Source organism: Balaenoptera musculus, chromosome 11 (assembly GCF_009873245.2).
Source record: "Balaenoptera musculus isolate JJ_BM4_2016_0621 chromosome 11, mBalMus1.pri.v3, whole genome shotgun sequence".
NCBI classification, from domain to species: domain Eukaryota; kingdom Metazoa; phylum Chordata; class Mammalia; order Artiodactyla; family Balaenopteridae; genus Balaenoptera; species Balaenoptera musculus.
Genome location: NC_045795.1, coordinates 36058785 through 36075402, shown reverse-complemented (window position 1 = coordinate 36075402; position 16618 = coordinate 36058785). Strand labels below are relative to the sequence as shown.

The window sequence follows — 16618 nt, the reverse complement described above, 5'->3', positions numbered from 1 at the left end:
CTGTGGAAAGAGAGCAGATCTGGAGTTCCAGGTTCTGCACTTGTGGTTATGTGTCTTTGGGTCCTTCACTCAAATTCTTTTTATTTTTATTTATTTTTAATTTATTATTATTATTATTATTTTGGCTGGGCTGCACAGCACATGGGATCTTAGTTCCCTGACCAGGGATCGAACCTGTGCCCCCTGCAGTGGAAGCGCAGAGTCTTAACCACTGGACCACCAGGGAAGTCCTCAAATTCTTTTTTATTTATTTATTTATTTATTTATTTATTTATTTTTGGCTGCATTGGGTCTTCGTTGCTGCGTGGACTTTCTCTAGTTGCGGCGAGCGTGGGTTACTCTTCGTTGTGGTGCGCGGGCTTCTCATTGCAGTGGCTTCTCTTGTTGCGGAACACAGGCTCTAGGCATGCGGACTTCAGTAGTTGTGGCACGTGGGCTCAGTGGTTGTGGCTCGCGGGCTCTAGAGCACAGGCTCAATAGTTGTGGCGCACGGGCTTAGTTGCTCCATGGCATGTGGGGTCTTCCTGGACCAGGGCTCGAACCCGTGTCCCCTGCATTGGCAGGCAGATTCTTAACCACTGTGCCACCAGGGAAGTCCCCTCAAATTCTTTTTAGCTTTAATTTTCTTTTCTGCAAGAGGGGCATAATAATGCCGCCTTACCTAGTGCAAGGTTGTGGTGAAGCTCAGATGAAGTATTTGTAAAATATTACGTATTATAAGTGAATTTTTAACTGCAGTCATGATTACGGCCCATGACGGTTTTCACTCTGCTGGCCTCAGGAGTACAACATGTCTAATAAACAAGAATTCATTACGCTTGATATTGAGATTTTTTTTAATCACAGTCATGTGGTCTACTTTTGAGAGTTTGGATGCATTCAAAGCTGATGGGTCATAGAAGTCACATACAGCATGAAAGTGTGGAACTGGGCAAGAATAGCTATGCTGACAGCTTCTGTACCTTTTAGGTAGTAATTATGCAAGAGAGCCAAGTTTACATGTGAGATGGAGAGTAGAAGATGAAGGGCTAGAATTTTGCACATCTCCGTGGCTCCATTTCATCTCCGGGGTGGTGGTTCCCAAACGTGGTCCAGGACACCAGCAGCATCGCCTGGAACCTTTTAGAAATGCAAATCCTCAGGCCAGCATTCTGTATTCTTAAGACGTCCCCTAGTGCTTCTCTGATGCCACACAAAAGTTTGAGAACCATTGTCCAAGGGTGAGAGGCTTTGCCAGACCTGAGATACTTCCTACAGGAATTGGTCAGTAAGTGAAGAGAAACCCACTGCCCAAGAGAGACACTTATGTATGAAATCAGTGGGACTAGGTGAAGGGAGGTCAGTAAACTTGTGTTTCCCTAATGATGTGTGAGAGTTTTTGTTTATGTGACCTAGATATCTACTTACTAAGATAATTATACTGACTCATAAGTAATTAAATTCATGCTCATAAATATGGAAGACATTATATTAATTTGTTTTTATATTAGTTTGGCTACAATATAGGTCAAATTATAATTGCTGAATATATAATTACTCAAATAACTGGTCAAACAAACAGTAGTTAATAAGGCAAATTTCACTGTTCCACAAATCAACTTTTAAGAATAGTTTCTCTTGGAATTCCCTGGCGGTCCAGTAGTTAGGACTCCGTGCTTTCACTGCCAAGGGCGCAGGTTCAATCCCTGGTCAGGAACTAAGATCCTGCAAGACACCCAGTGCAACCAAAAAAAAAAGAGTAGTTTCTCTTAATAATTCTTATGTTTACCTCCAGCTGGACTCACCTATTTACCCCTATAGATGCTGTGAGGCAGGGTTAGGTAAGTGGAGGCCCACTTATATATGTAGATCAGTAATGTAGGTTTGGAAATAGAATTCACCCTATATCCATGATAATTTTGGAGTTAAATTAGTTCGGATTCTAATCCTGCCTCTGATGTACCTGCTTCTGTGTACCTTGAATAAAACTCTTTTAGCCTCATTTTCTTTATTACAAAACTATGAGGACTAAGGTATGTAAAATGCCTAGCACAGGGCTTGGTTCATTTTATTATAGTTTCTTAGTCATTTTATTGATTATCATTTTCTCTTTTGTTTAACAGCTGGAAGCATTTACTCTTTTTTTTATGAAAGATGGTTGTAAGACATTGAAGTTTTTGTACCAGGAAGGAGATGTACCTGGTCTTGGTAAGGATGTTTTGCAATGGTAACATGCCAGCTATTCATGAATGAATGTTAAAGTGCAGCATATCTTTTCTCTTATACATAGACGATCCTATATTTATAAAGAAAATTTACCAGGAGATTACAAGATTGCTATAATGATTGAAGAAGAAAGCATCCTTATAGAAGTCATTGACCTCTCCTGGGAATACACATTTTCACTAGAATTTAATTGCCTTTTCCTTGAAACAGGCAGAGCCATTTTGTACACGTGTTGTCAGATGACTAGAAATAGTCATGAAACCACGCGAAAGCACAGCAGTCACTCCCTGTGGTCCTGGGTCAGCATCTTGTGTTTGCTGCAGCTGGCAGTGGAATATCTGGCTTTCCCTACTTTTCACGTTATTCCAAAAAGAACTGATACTTTACCAGGTCATTAAACTTTTGTCTTAATAACTAGGTACACGGATCATCCTTTGGTTTTAGACTACTTATCTTATAAATCTTGTTGATTTTACCGTGTCCCCTCTGTTGGTTCTTTCTTGCTTTCCTCCTCTGCTGCCTTTAAGCTAGGCTCCTATCTCATTGCCTGCCCCAGTATTCCAGATTGAAACCAGATCTCTCTGTTACCAGATTTCCTCTCTGAAATCCATACTACTTAGTCCTGCCAAGTAAATCTTTCATTGTCCTGCTGTTGGATTGAGTCCAACTCTTCATTTATTCCACTAAGGACTGTCATAACCTGGACACACAGTACTTATTTAGTCTGATCTCCTATTCTGCCAAACATGAACTTGCTGCTCTCTCTAAGCCAGTCTTCATGGTTGTCTGTCCACACCAGTCATTTCCGTTGCCCTTTTCTCACCCAATAATGTCTCCACCCAGCCAATCCCTACCCCTCCTCCGGATTGCCTCAGGCATTCTCTTTACTTCAGAGCCTTCCCAGCGTGTTCCAAACCACATCCATCACTATCTTCCAAATGCCTGTCTCTTAAAGTTTGCATTGTAAATACACCACTTGATCATGTTCTTCTTGTTTCATTTAATGGTTAATATATATAGTCTTTCTTCACCAACAAAATATGTAGATTCATGATTAGTGACTATGTCTGCTCTATTGATCTTCTGTCTCTCACAATTCTATGCTGGGACATTACTGTAAGGTCCAAATTTTCATAATTCATTACGAATTAAACAATAGCTGAAAATATAGAAAGGTGGAGAAATATCTACAATAGAAGAAAATTAAAACTACCACCCAGATTCCCACTCACTTGGAATAATCAAGTTAACTCCTTGATGAGTATCCTTCTGTAACTTCTTTGGTATATATATATATGTGTGTGTGTGTGTGTGTGTGTGTGTATTTCCCTCTCTCTATGTATTTTGATATGTATATGTACAGTATGTATGAGGTATGTACATATATATACACACAGTATATATACCACTATGTATATAGTTTTATCTTCTGCTAGTTTTATCTTCTGATCACTAATTTAGATGTTTTTAACAACCCAAATTATAAGTATTGCTGCAAGTCTAAGACATATTCACAGTTCATTGACTCCTTGACATCCAGAGTTGCATATATAATATGTAGAGTTGGATCCTATTTTGCAGTATATATATATATATATTGCTATACATATATATATTTGGGGGGACACATTCAGTCCATAGCATTTATTGTTATTGTATATTGCCTCAAACCTTCTTTGGAAGAGTATAGTATAAATAATAATAATGAAACTCTCAAGCTTTCAGCAGAAAAAAAAAAAAAAGTGTCATTTTCAAACATATTGGGCCAAAACAAGAATGTAGAGCTAGTAAGAATATTCCTTTTGTGCCAAGATTACAACACCAGACAGACAGAGCTCCCCAAGATGCTTCTGGATGACAAGGTAAGTTTGAGATAGGCTCTCTGTGCCTCCACCTTTCCACAGCCTACGGCATTCTTGCTGCCTTTAACCAGGAAAGTAATCACCTCTTTTATGGCTCACAAGTAGCATCTCACTTTTTCCAAATGTGCTGGAGGCTGGGAATGCTTTGTGGTTTGCTGACCTTGTACCCACTCTGGTGCTTTGGGTCGTTCTTTGTCAAAATTTATGAAAGTACAAGACAGATGAGAAGGGGGACGTGCATTCTTCAGCTGGAAGAGTGACCAAGTAACTACAAACTGCTGCCCCTCCTGGGATCGTGCTGGTCACTGCAAACTTCAGCAGCCCAATGACTTGTTCCTCCAGACAGCGCCTATGCCTATGCCTTGTTACTCAGACCACCAGCCCTGTGGGTCCTGAGGAGGCAAAGCTTGATGGGGAGTAGGCGGATACTGGATGAGAGTGTAAGGGGCCAAGGTGGGACTGAGAAGGAAGCCACTTTCCCCATACTCAGTGCCCTGCTGGATTCTAAGACCCCTCTGCCCTAACAATTATCTTTCTAAATAGCCTTGGTCCAAACTTTGGAGCTCAGGGTGGATTTCAAGTCAGTGTCAACAGTGTGAAACTTTCCATTTCTTCTACACAGGTTATCCTGTGTGTCCTGGTATATGGGTGAGAGTATCCCAGACCAGATGTTGTTTTCTTAAAATGCAGAGCTTATCACATCCTCCATTGATGGTGTGCAGACCCCTGGGCCTGCAGGGAGGAGGGAATCACAGATAGACACTGTTTGACACACTGGTTTAAAGGTCGGTTCTGGAGAGGGTCAGAAGTGAGGTGGTGAAGACAAGTTCCACTCTTTACTCGCTGGGTCACACTGGGAAAGTTATTTCACCTCTCCAGGCCTTGGTTTTCTCATCTGTAAAATGGGAACAGTGATGGAACTCACTTCATGGGATTGGGAGGACCATGGTGTATGCTGGGCTCAGGGCAAGTGCCATGTAAACTTTGCCTCACTCCCTAAAAAAAGTCTTGTCCTCCAAGATTATAGTCCAGTCTCAGAAAGAAAAAGGAACTCAGTAGCCATGAGAGTTAGTTCAGCCTTCTCTTAATTATTTTCAAAAAGATTGCATTTCCTGTTTGGGGACCATGTCACCCAAGATATGCTTCCTTTTTTTTTTTTTTCAGTTTAATTGAACTAATAAAAACCAATTTATAGATGCTTTATAAAAATGGGATCCAACTCTATATATTATTCTATGGTAGCTTTTAAAAATTGATAATATTGTCTTCTCCATGCCACTGATACATTTCCACAATTAAATTTTAAACAGTTGCATTGTACTTCATTAGGCTGATACAACTATCAGGTTCAAAACTTATTATTAGAATTTAGGTTGCTCACAACTTTTTTCTCCTTTAAACAATGCCTCAATGAATATCATTGAAGCTAATTTTACGTGGATTAGGAAGACTTTTTAGGAAGAATTCTCAGGAGAACTGCCAGAAGAAAGGGTAGACACACTTTTAATTATTATTTTTGCTATTTCCAAAAATAATACATTTATCAGCTTGGTAAGTATTCCTCTACATGTCTTTCTTATATGCATGTGCTAACATGTAGACACTTATTATCATTTTAAAAATATGATCATATAACATGTTTTATTCTTGACTTACTTTTTGGACTTGACAGTATAACCTAGACATTTTTTATGTTATTAAATGTAGATTTATCTAATTTAAAAGATGCTGTATAGTATTCTATAGTGTAGCTGCATTTGGATTTTTAGAAGCCAGGAATATGTTCAGCTGTGAGTAATGGAAATCCTAATAGTAGCTTAAACAAATAAGGAGTCTATTTTTCTCTCATAACTGGGTAGGCAGTGGCTAGCAGTGGTTCAAGTGCTCAGTAACGCCATCAGAAACCCAGATTCTTATTTTATTTCTGTTCTGCCATTCTTTTTTTTTTTTAATTCAATTAATTTATTTATTTGGCTGCATTGGGTCTTTGTTGCTGTGTGCGGGCTTTTCTCTAGTTGCCGCGAGCATGAGCTACTTTTTGTTGTGGTGCACGGGCTTCTCACTGCGGTGGCTTCTCTTGCTTTAGAGCACCGGCTCTAGAGCGCAGGCTCAGTATATGTGGCACATGGCTTATTTGCTCCACGGCATGTGGGATCTTCCCAGACCAGGGATCGAACCGGTGTCCCCTGCATTGGCAGATGGATTCTTAACCACTGTGCCACCAGGCAAGTCCCCTATTCTGCCATTCTTAACACATTGCTTTGTGTTCATATTTGTTCCACATGGTTGCAAGATGAAGCTCTAGACATTATGTACAGGTTTTCATCATGTAGGAAAGGGACCTACTAGTCACACCTCTCCCCTTTATCAGGAAAGCCCAAGCTTCTTATGTCACGTGACTACCCAAGGGGCTAGGGAGGCTGAGAAAGCAGTTGTCTCCCTAAGAATGTACAGATTGCTAAATGGAACAAATTCAGGTTCACTTTTCAAGGAAAAAAGGGAGAATATTAAGGGTAAAGGTAATTCTGCCAACCTCCATGAATGAGCATTTGAGCTCTACATTGCTGCATATCATGTCTCAGGGTTCTTTGGCTGCAAGCAAGATGCAGACTCTGGCTTAGGTAAGCAAAAAAATTAAAACATTGGGGTAGTTCACAAAATTTAGAACTAACTGAACAATCAGGCCTTGGGAAAAATAGGAATAGAGCATTTCCATGGATTTCAGGGCAGTTTCTTTGGATTCATCAGTAGATTGACCTTGCTCAGATCCCTTTTTATCTTTGTGTCTCTGCATTCAAGATTTACAGTCTTGCAGAGAGTCTAATTACTATAGTTTTCACATGTGTACCCCTGCAGGGCTCTGAGACTGGTGTCCTCCAGAATCACGGGATGGGAGAAATTCCCCAAACCCAAAGGAAGGAGGGCTGGGCAGACAAAAGATGTTTATGGTTTTGTGATAGGGATGTAAAATTTTCTTAGATCATATTTCAAATTGGTTATGGTTGTGAACAGGAAGACTGTTGATTTTTTGCTTATTAATATTGCAACCAGGGACTTCCCTGGTGGTACCAGTGGTAAAGAGCCCACCTTCCAATGCAGGGAATGCGGGTTCGATCCCTGGTGGGGGAACTAAGATCCCACAACTAAGCCCACATGCCACAACCACTGAGCTCACATGCCTCAGTGAGAGAGCCTGCGTGCTGCAAACTACAGAGCCCACGTGCTCTGGAGCCCGCATGCCACAACTAGAGAGAGAAAACCCTCAGACCACAACTAGGGAGAAGCCCACACGCCGCAAAGAAAAGATCCCACGTGCCTCAACGAAGATCCTGTGTGCCGCAACTAAGACCCGACGCAGCCAAAAAAATTTTTTTTTAAAATAAAGAAAAAAAATATTGCAGCCAGCTATCTAACAGAATTCTCATGTTTTTAATAGTTTTTAAACATCGAAGAAAGATTTCTAATGATACATTTTCATTGATATTAATTCAAGGAAGGATTTAATATAAGTTGGGTGCTATGAGTGTATTTAGTGGGGGACAGGATCTTCTTGGGGGAGTCAGTGAAAGTTTACCTGAGAGGTGGCATTTTGGCTGAGATACGAAAGATTAGCAAGGATTAAGGAGGCAAAGGGTTGAGAATGGGATAAGAGAAGGGTTTGCATGAAAGTCCTGCCTGAGGCCAGGCCAAAAGGAGCAAAGTGCAGAACTCAGTGAAAGGCACCCAAGGAGGCTGCAATTTAAGATTTGCAATTACATCTTTTTGTAGACAAAAAATTTTATTCCATAATGATATTGAAAACTTCTTAAAGTAAAGCAAGGAACAAGGGTGTAAGATCCACAGTAATTTATCACATTTGATCAGTCGTGTGATCGTATGCTAAGTTCTTGACTTTTGTTTTCAGAATGTGGTCGAACTATTGCTGGAGCAAGCAAGGGGGCAAAAATGATGAGATTGTATATAGACAACGCAGCCCCAGAGAAACTAAAAGGAGTGTGTGTAGTTTTTGTTCGCTGTCGCAATGATGTCCCTATAAATACTAAAAATATTCATGAAGTATGTTTACATTTTTTTCAAATATATGCTTAAGCATTTTTGCCAGCTTTATTGAGATATAATTGACATATAACATTATGTAAGTTTAAGGTATACAAAGAATTGATTTAACACATTGTGCAATGATTACCACCATAGCATTAGCTAACACCTCCATTGCCTCACATAATTACCTTTTTTTTTCGTTTTTGGTAATGACATTTAAGATCTACTCCTTTGGCAACTTTTAAGTATACAATACAGTATCGTTAACTACAGTCACCATGCTGTACGTTAGATCCCAGAACTTATTCATCTTATAACTGGAAGTTTGTACCCTTTGACCAATGTTTTTTCCATCCAAATTTCTGGGCAGAGGGCTAGTTTCATTGCTTTTTACCTCAGGTGACAGAGTTTTTCTCGTCCCCTTTTCATGGACAGGGCAACTGTCCACCTAGAACTTTCTTTATGTAGGAGGCTCAGTTTCTTTTCCCTCACATTGTATGGACTCCAGGCCATATCTCCTTCCCTATGCAGAAATTAAAGCACCAGGGAAAGTGTTTACTTGATGAGCAAGTATGTGAATGGTTAAATGCAGGCAGAATAAAAGTTTGTTGATTTTAGAACCTTAATATTCACCACTTAAGTTTTCCTAATAGTTTATAAGATATATTGTCTATACTTATTGTAATGTAAAATAGGTTATGATTTTCAGTTCTTTAATGGGATCAGCATGTAAAATAACATTTGAACACTACCCTTTTAGGAAGTGCTATTTACTTTTCTGGATGTATCAGAAGGACTCCTAGTTGGGATTAGGAATATGCTGGCAAATATATTTCTACCAGCTATTCTTGCGACAAATAATTGGGGTGCTTTAAACCAGTCCCAGCAAGGAGAATCTGAAAAACACATTTTCACTGAAACCATCAACAGATACCTTTCATTTTTAGATGGTAAGTATAATATTTAATGTTTAATCAGTTACTACAAATGAGCAAATTAACTATAAGATATGTTATTAAAAATAAGCATTAGAGAAAACATTTCCATCTTAAAAGAAGATGTTAATCAAAGTAATTATGAGACCTAGAGATAAGATATCAAATCATTAGAACTTCTCTTTCCATGGATCTCTGAAGGCGTAAGATACATTTTCTTTTATATCTCCCATTGTAGAAGGAGGATTCTCTTCCTATATTATTTGAGAAAATTTTTACCATATTTAAAAATATATACATTATTATGAACTCTTTTTAAAATATAAATTATATTATTTCATATTGTTAAAATATGCAATTTTATTAATAAATCATAGTCACAATCTAATGATCAACTAGAATTATATTTCTATAAAGTGTTAGATCTCTAACATTTTAGTAATTACAACTTGAAACCACACATTGGTATTTAACACATTGACATTAAACACCTCTTGTCAATATTATTTTTTCCCTTCTAGGTGCTAGAATAAGTATTGAGGGAACAGTTCAGTTAAAGAAGATAGGCAATGTTGATTTTTCCAAACTGCATACCTTTGAAGAAGTGACACTCGCAGCGAGCAATTCAGAAACTGTTCGTCAGCTAGAGGACGTGCTGATGGTATGGTACAGACAGATTGAACAGGTGAGCTGACCTGAGTGATTTCACCAGATATGAGTCATAGTTCTTATCTGTGTCCTAGTCACTGCATTTTGTCCCTAAAAGTAAAGGGAAGAGGAGCCTTCCAGATTCTACTATGAAATTCAGCCTATTTTTGATTCTAGTGCAAAATCATTGTTCTCTTTGGACCACTTAATATCAACTTTAAGATATTTCCCACTTTAAGGAGGAAACCATAACATTATGGCTTAAGAATGGAATAATGAAGAAACAGAAATAGCCAGCATTTATCTCCAATATCTTATGTATTGTTTATGCTCTTCATTAGAGAGAGAGGAAAAGTACACAGTGAAGAGACTATAGCCACAATGCTAGACACTTAATAAATACCTCTTGGTTGATCAATGGAATTGTCTGTGTTGACAGAGAGGTTCAAACTAGGCTCATTCCTATCAGTACTGCAGTGGCAAGTCTGCAGCTCTCTGGCCAAATACATTTTCTCTGACAGTAAGAAAAGCAGTGATAGGAACAGGGTATATGTCAACATTCTGAGAGGTGCCAACTTACACTACAAACGTTGCCCACAACCAAATATTAGGTAATTGCTCTAAACAGAAAGAGGACTCTAGAAGCCAACTCACAGATCTCTAGTTCATGAGCGCAGGACAGTGAAACTGGAGAAGAAAATCTTCAGTTGAATGAGGACTAGGGGAGAAAAATCTTGAGCAAGCAAGAGTTAGAGAAAAGTATTTCTGATTTTACCTCTCTTAGAACTGTTAGAAGGAGGGAGGTGTAGTTGGAGTGGAAAAATTGGAGGACTTTGGAAACTCCATCAAGGCCTGGAGTGCTGGCCACAAAATTTGCTCCCAGGTGTCACTAGATACTCAAAGTGATTGTCCACCAAGGACTCCTGCAGCTGCCTACTATGCCAGTAGGCATAGGAAGAGGGAGTTGTAAGCCATTGTGGAATTCAAGCTGTGTCCTACACAGTGGCTGAGGAGATCTCCTCCAATTATCATGATCAATCAAAATAGATCTTCTTTTATAAAAATGAGCAAGCAAAAGAAATAGCTTAACATAAGAAGATTAGGCAACTTGAAATAAGAAAAGTTGGGGGGGGGGGCTTCCCCGGTGGCGCAGTGGTTGAGAATCTGCCTGCTAATGCAGGAGACACGGGTTCGAGCCCTGGTCTGGGAAGATCCCACATGCCGCAGAGCAACTAGGCCTGTGAGCCACAACTACTGAGCCTCTGCGTCTGGAGCCTGTGCTCCGCAACAAGAGAGGCCATGACAGTGAGAGGCCCGCGCACCGTGATGAAGAGTGGCCCCCACATGCCACAACTAGAGAAAGCCCTCACACAGAAATGAAGACCCAACACAGCCATAAATAAATAAATTTAAAAAAAAAAAAAAGAAAAGTTGGGGGGAATTCCCTGGTGGTCCAGTGATTAGGACTCTGCGCTTTCACTCCTGAGGGCACGGGTTCAATCCTTGGTTGGGGAACTAGGAACTAAGATCCGCAATTCCTGTAAGCGCGCAGCTAAAAAAAAAAAAAAAAAAGGAAAATCATGTTGGGCAATTGTAGCAAATGGTCTCCAGTTAAGCAGAATCAGTGCAAGAAATGGGAGACTTCTTTAAAAAAATTACATCTAAAATAAACCTTGACCTCTTGTCATACACAAAAATTAATTCAAGATGGATCATAGACATAAATATGAAAGCTAAAACTAAAAAAAGAGATACATGCAACAACATGGATGAATCTCAAAAACATGTTGAGTGAACGAATCCAGCCTTAAAAAAATAATGTGAAAAATAGAACAAAAAATATACTTGAATCAGAACATAATGTAGAACTATATTAATATCTTATTAAGATACAAAACCCAGAAGCCATGAAAGAAAAACCTGACATATGTGACTATATAAAAAAATTAAAGTAAGATCCATATGGCAGAAATCACTGTAAGCAACATTAGAAGATAATTGACCTTCTGGGAGAAAATATTATCAGCATATGTAACAGAGTTAGTATCCATAATATGTGAAGAACGTCTATAAATCATTAAGAAACGGGCATTTCAGAGAAAACTTGGCCAAGGATATGAACAATGTCATTCAAAGGAAGTACATGGACATGTTTGACCTGGGAAAAGAAGGGGACCTAGGAGTGACGTGATGTCTTCAAATATTTGGTGGTATTTCATGTGGACTTAAACTTGTACTGTAATGGCCCTAACAGGCAGAATTAAGAGCAGAGTGTGATGGTTATAAGGAGGGAGATTTTATTAGGATCACTTTCTCACAGAATTCCCCCCCCCCCAAAAATGGAATGTTTTGTATCCCTGAAAGTATCCTATTTGAGGTTGGATTATCATCTATGAATAATGTTATAGCAGGAATTAAACATCAAAAGTATTGCTTGATTTAGTTAATTTTAAGGTCCATTTTCATTCTTTAATTCAGTGATTCAAATTATATAGACTTTCAGCCACTAAGAAAAGTTTAAATTATGTCTAGTATCCTCTATTTAAGGAGGTGGAGAAACTTATAATAAGATTAGGAAAGAGTTCCATAAACCATGGTTAAAATTAAAAGCATTTCATGGATTAAAGAGAGAAGCTTCATAGGTTTGAAAAATCAACTGTGTATTTTGCCTCGTTTGTATTCTTAATTCCATCACGATTGTAGTTATGAAAAGTTATAAGCATAAAAAAGGTACAGAAAATAAGAAACACCCCTGTAAGTACCACTGAGGTTAAAAAGATACTAACCATTTGCTATTTTTGCTTCAGATCTCTTATTTTCAATAAATCCTCCAACCCTTTCCTCTCCCTCCCTGTATATTACCACCATTCTGATGTTATTGTCTCCTCCATTCCCCTGAAAGTTTTATACTTTTATTGCATTTGCATATTTATAAGCTTTATATTATATATAAATAAATTATATATATGAAAATACAGAATATATATTTGTGTTTAAAATCTTTACATAAATGGTATCCTTTTACAGTTTTTTTTTCTTATTTAACATTCTCTTTCATCCATGTTGGTACAAGTAAATTTAATTCATTCACTTAACTATTGTCTGGTATTCCTCTATGAAAGAATCCGTTTATTCTGTTGATTTCCAGACATTTAGGAGACATTCAAATTATGTCTAGTATCCTCTGTTTAAGGAGGGAGAGAACTCACCTATTCCCTCAGAAAGCAGTTGTTTCTACTTTTTTTCCTGTTACAAACAATAATAATACATCTTCAATGAATATCTTTATTCCGGTCTCGTTTGCACATGTTCAAGAGTTTCCCAGGGAATGGCTGAGAGAAGTAGTATGGATTTTTTATTGGGTACTACAAAGCCCTCCAAATAGTGGTTATATTAACTTATATTTTTTTACAGAAGTAAATGGGAGTTCCCATGTCTTCATATCTTTCGTTCCACTTGGGACTGTTGGATTTTTAATGGATGCCAGTATGTTGGATGTGAAATGGTATCTTGATTTATTTTACATTACCCTGAACACTCTTGAGGCTGTGCACGTTAAATGACTATTTAGATTTCCTCCTTGTTGAATTGCCTGTTCATATCCTTTACCTAGTTTTCTTTCAGATTGCTTGATGATATCTTAACTGAATTGTTGGAGTTTGAATAATATTTTCCGGCTGTTAATCTTTTGTTGGTCCCCATTCTGTCCTGCATTTTCATTTGGTATGGGTGTCTTTAGTCATGTGGAAGTTTTACATTTTACTGTAAATATATTAGTTAAAAATGGTAATCCAGCCTCAATTCAGCTACCTCCAGTGACTAGAAGCTTTGTGCTTTTTGTATTTTGGAAACACTTTCCTACTCCAGTGTTGTGAAGATATTCTCCTAAATTATTTATTTATTTTAAATACTGAAATATACAGAAATGAACAACAAATGAATAAAAATAAAATAAACAAATTATTGTAAAATTAACACCTGTGTAACTTTTGCACAAGAAATAGAGCATTACCAGCACCTTGCAATCTCCATGCATTTTTCTTCCCAATTTTAACTCCCTTTTCTTCTCCCTAGTGGTAACCATTTTCTTGGCAATTACGATGTTCAGTTCCATGCTTTTCTTTATAGTTTTACCCCCATCTCCTATATTTTCTTTAAATGTTTTACCATTTTGTTCTTAACATTTAGGTTTTTAATCTATCTGGAATTATTTTTGTGTGTGTATAATGTGAGGTAGGAATCTAATTTTGTCTTTTTCGATATGGTTAGCCAATTGTCTCGGAAGTGTATTTAGTAGTCCATTCTTTACCAGCAAATTTGTAATATCTATCAAGTTTCTAGACCCCTTTATCTATCCCACCAATCTACTTATTTGTTTTTTGCACTCATACCATACTGCTTTAATTTATGTTGCTTTTTACTAAATTAACGTTTGGTATGGCAAGTCCCTTTCATTATTTTTCTTCAAAATTGCATTGATTATTTCTGGTTGATTGTTCTTCCAAATTAATTTTAAGACTAGTTTGTTAAGTATAATGAAAAGAAAACCTTGTTGAGATTTTGATTGGAAATTTCATTGAATGAAATAAATTTCATTTCATTAATTTAGAGAAAATTTCCATCTTTATATTGTTGAATTTTTCCATCCATGAACGTGGTATATTTCTCCACTGATTTAGGTCTTCTTTTGTGTGCTGAAAGTAAGTTTTCTAATTTTCTCCAAAAAGGTCTTGCACATTTTTTGTTAATCTCTAGATATCTTAATTGTTATTATTTGTTATAGCAAATACTATCATTTTAGAAATTACATTTTCAGATTGCTAGATGGCTTGTAAAGAAATGCTACTGATATTTATATATACAGCCCAAAACCTTACTGAATTATTCACTTTTATTAATTGTAAAAGTTTGTTGTTAGATATTCTTGAATTTTTAAAATGTGGCCAACCATTCCCTCCGTGATAATGCCATTGTTTTTTTATTTCCAATTCTTATACCTTTTGTTTACTTTCCTTATCTTGTTCTATGATCTCCATGACCAGGTTGAATAGAAGTGGGTGGTGATAGTGGCAAAATTGTATTGTCTTTGGTTTTAAAGTGGTATTTTCTAAAATTTCATTTTTAAGTATGATGTTTTAAATCACAGCAAAATCCTTTTTGACCCATCTCCTAGAGAAATGGAAATAAAAACAAAAATAAGCAAATGGGACCTAATGAAACTTAAAAGCTTTTGCACAGCAAAGGAAACCATAAACAAGATGAAAAAACAATCCTCAGAATGGGAGAAAATATTTGCAAATGAAGCAACTGACAAAGGATTAATCTCCAAAATTTACAAACAGCTCATGCAGCTCAATATCAAAAAAACAAACAACCCAATCCAAAAATGGGCAGAAGACCTAAACAGACATTTCTCCCAAGAAGATATACAGATTGCCAACAAACACATGAAAGGATGCTCAACATCACTAATCATTAGAGAAATGCAAATCAAAACTACAATGAGGTATCACCTCACACCAGTCAGAATGGCCATCATCAAAAAATCTAGAAACAATAAATGCTGGAGAGGGTGTGGAGAAAAGGGAACCCTCTTGCACTGTTGGTGGGAATGTAAATTGATACAGCCACTATGGAGAACAGTATGGAGGTTCCTTAAAAAAACTAAAAATAGAACTACCATACGACCCAGCAATCCCACTACTGGGCATATACCCTGAGAAAACCATAATTCAAAAAGAGTCATGTACCACAATGTTCATTGTAGCTCTGTTTACAATAGCCAGGACATGGAAGCAACCTAAGTGTCCATCGACAGATGAATGGATAAAGAAGATGTGATACATATATACAATGGAATATTACCCAGCCATAAAAAGAAACGAAACTGAGTTATTTGTAGTGAGGTGGATGGACCTAGAGTCTGTCATACAGAGTGAAGTAAGTCAGAAAGAGAAAAACAAATACCGTATGCTAACACATATATGTGGAATCTAAAAAAGAAAAAAGGTTCTGAAGAACCTAAGGTCAGGACAGGAATAAAGACGCCGACATAGAGAATGGACTTGAGGACACGGGGAGGGGGCAGGGTAAGCTGGGACGAAGTGAGAGAGTGGCATGGACATATATACAGTACCAAATGTAAAATAGCTAGTGGGAAGCAGCCACATAGCACAGGGAGATCAGCTTGGTGCTTTGTGACCACCTAGAGGGGTGGGATAGGGAGGGTGGGAGGGAGACACAAGAGGGAGGAGATATGGGGATATATGTATATGTATAGCTGATTCACTTTGTTATACAGCAGAAACTAACACACCATTGTAAAGCATTTATACTCCCATAAAGATGTTTAAAAAATTATAATATACCTATAAAAAAAAGTATGATGTTTGCTGCAGACTTTTGGCAGGTATAATTATCATGGTAAAGAAATTCTCTTCTAGTCTTAGTTTGCTGAGAGTTCTTAATACTATTCAGTGTTGAATGTTATTTGTACTTTTAACTTTCTTTGAAAAGGTGCAAATAATGAGGTTCTAAAAGAAGAAAGTAACGTTTCTATACTCTGTGAACTTTTCTGATTGCAGGTACTTATTGAGAGTGAGCAGATGAGAAAAGAAGCTGATGACTCAGGTCCTCTCACTGAATTGGAACACTGGAAACGCATGTCAGCCAAATTCAATTATATCATTGAACAGATTAAAGGGCCAAGTTGTAAAGCTGTTATAAATGTGCTTAATGTTGCACACTCCAAACTCTTAAAGGTAAAAGACCTTGTATTTTAAAGTTTACTTCAGAACAACGAACTGGAAAATTACCCTTCTTGAACTGCTTCTTTGCATCATATACTTCGCATCATGTATTTAGAAGTGTTAAAACTTTGAGTAAGGCTTTCTCATGTACCATCGTTACTTCCAGAAGAGGAAAAGG

General features: G+C 37.5%; 1 protein-coding gene across 1 annotated transcript in view; it reads left to right on the top strand.

The window, feature by feature from the left end:
* The first annotated feature begins 2102 nt into the window (after positions 1-2102).
* The window catches only part of LOC118904403 (dynein heavy chain 8, axonemal), a 325133-nt gene continuing 310617 nt past the window's right edge, over positions 2103-16618 (top strand). The window contains exons 1-5 of the mRNA XM_036870462.1: positions 2103-2187; positions 7972-8123; positions 8869-9058; positions 9565-9728; positions 16276-16452. Coding sequence (XP_036726357.1) covers positions 2127-2187; positions 7972-8123; positions 8869-9058; positions 9565-9728; positions 16276-16452 — 744 coding nt within the window. The 5' untranslated portion in view covers positions 2103-2126. The remainder of the gene's footprint in view (positions 2188-7971; positions 8124-8868; positions 9059-9564; positions 9729-16275; positions 16453-16618) is intronic.